General features: G+C 57.7%; 1 protein-coding gene across 1 annotated transcript in view; it reads left to right on the top strand.

Moving 5' to 3' along the window:
• The window catches only part of LIMD2 (LIM domain containing 2), a 2,647-nt gene extending 1,118 nt beyond the window's left edge, over positions 1–1,529 (top strand). Inside the window, exons 2-4 of the mRNA XM_009070472.1 lie at positions 267–311; positions 756–895; positions 1,370–1,529. Of these exons, the coding sequence (XP_009068720.1) occupies positions 267–311; positions 756–895; positions 1,370–1,529 (345 nt within the window). The remainder of the gene's footprint in view (positions 1–266; positions 312–755; positions 896–1,369) is intronic.
• The last annotated feature ends 774 nt before the right edge of the window (positions 1,530–2,303 follow it).

The raw sequence follows: 2,303 nt of genomic DNA on the forward strand, positions 1-2,303 counted from the left end.
CCCTATTTTCCTCTCTTCCTCCTCTCTTTGGGAGAAGCAGCACAGCACAGGCAGCAACACACACCCCAGGATGTGATGGATGTCACGTCCTCTGGGCAAGTGAGTCCAGAGATGGTCACCAGTGGTCACCACTTGCTGTGAGAGCGTGGCAGAGGGGCTGGTGTGCCCTGAGGTCCTGCAGCACAGCTGCCTGTACCAATCCTCCTCCTCAAGCACAGCTCAATGTCTGTCCAAGCTCTCATTTTGATTTCTCCTTCCCTTTTCAGGAGGCAAAGAACAACTCAGGAGGCAGCACAGTGCAGCGCTCCAAGGTACCTGCTGATCTACCAGATCACAGAATCACCATGGAATGGTTTGGGTTGGAAAGGACCTTAAAGATCCCCCAGTTCCACTCCCCTGCCATGGGCAGGGACACCTTCCACTAGCCCAGGTTGCCCCAAGCCCTGTCCAGCCTAGCCTGGAACACTCCCAGGGATGTGACAGCTACAGCTTCTCTGGGCAACCTGTGCCAGAGCCTCATCCTACTGATTCTTGGTGAGGGGGGTGGGATAGAAAGCCCAAGGTCCAAGCACCAATCCAGCCCAGCATCAGTGGAGAAATCCAGGGAAGGTGAGGGGAGTTGAGGTACTTCATGCTCACCAATGCTCCAGTGAGTGGCTGCATGGATATCAGGGAAGAGATCTGTGGTGGGTGCCAGGATATCTCAAACTCCTTCCTCATCCTCTCTCTCCCCTCTTTGGTCTCCCCTTGCCCAGTCCTTCAGCCTGAAGGCACAGGTGAAGGAGATGTGCACTGCCTGCCAGAAAACTGTCTATCCCATGGAGCGGCTGGTGGCGGATAAATTCGTCTTCCACAACGCCTGTTTCTGCTGCAAGCACTGCCACACCAAGCTCAGGTGAGCTGGGCTGGGCTGTGTGGTGGGAGGAGGGGACAGAGTCACTGCTGAGCCTGGGGTGGGACACCCCCCACCCCCCACTGCCCCTTGGCTTGTTCTGCAGCTAAAGATCCTCAGCCCATTCATCACAGCCAATACAAAGGGCTGACCTGCCCACCTGGTGCCAAGTCTTGGCTAAATCTCATCTGGTATGGAAGGAGAGATGCTTCCCCTCAAGGGCAGCCCCCAGCTAACACAGGATTTGGGCAGAACCTCCTCTGAGATGACACAGAGCCAAGGCTGAGCTCCCCAGAGGACTCTGCTCTTTACAGCCCTGCTCACAGCAGCCCCAAACATCCTACCCTGGCTGGACAGAGTGGTTGGCCATGCCCAAGGGTCTCCTCCTGCATGTTCCCTCCTGCTCCTTCCCCTGTCCTGGTGTCCCCAAGCCCCACAGGCTCCCCATGCCCAGCTAACCCTGCCCTCCCTCTCCAGCCTGGGCAGCTACGCGGCTCTCCACGGGGAATTCTACTGCAAGCCCCACTTCCAGCAGCTCTTCAAGAGTAAAGGCAACTACGACGAGGGCTTTGGGCGCAAGCAGCACAAGGAGCTGTGGGTGCACAAGGAGGTGGAGAGTGGGACCAAGACGGCGTGAGCAGGAGCAGCCCAACCCTCCCTGGAGCCCAGCAGAGCCGGACGGAGCGGCGCTGAGCCCGGTGCCAACTGAGCTGATGTAAAGCAGGACCTGTGGGATGGGAGGGGAGGGAGGGGAAGGGGAGGGAGGCAGCCCAACCCTCTTTGGAGGGTGCTCAGAGGGGTCCTGCAGGCCACAAGGACAGGGCAGATGTGATCAGGGTGCAGCTCCCAGACCTGCAGGCCTTTCTCTGCAGGACCCCAATGAGATCAGAGCAGAGTGCTTCTGGTGCTGTTCCCCTGGAATCTCCCAGCCCTGTTCATACATTTCAGTCCTGTCACCATGGAAAAGGAGATGCTCTGGGGGCTTAACCACCTTGTGAGTCACAGCAGAGCTCCTGCCACACCAATCCTGCCTCGCTGGGGCTCTGGGTGAGGAGGGTCCTTGGTTTCCATCAGCTCAGTTCAGCTGGGATGGTTCAGCCTCAAGGCTGCTGCCCTGCAACTGTGTAACAGTGTCTGTCCTTTTTATATCTGCCTTCCACTGGTACGTTCTGCGCTGGAGCCTCGCGGCAGCTTCGCCCGACGCCGCGCCACGCGCTCTTTTATTTTTGTAATACAAGGTTTCCCAGCCTTCCCTGCCTGTCCTGTGTTCCTGGGGAGGTGGGAGCAGTGCTCAGGTCTGGCTCTTACTGCCCAGTTGCTGTGGAAAGAGCCTCTGCCCATGAAGGATCCATCCCATATCCAATCCCCTGGTTTGGATAGAATCATCATAGAATCAGAGAATCAACTGGGT

The sequence above is a fragment of the Acanthisitta chloris genome, unplaced genomic scaffold (assembly GCF_000695815.1).
Source record: "Acanthisitta chloris isolate BGI_N310 unplaced genomic scaffold, ASM69581v1 scaffold7582, whole genome shotgun sequence".
NCBI lineage: Eukaryota > Metazoa > Chordata > Aves > Passeriformes > Acanthisittidae > Acanthisitta > Acanthisitta chloris.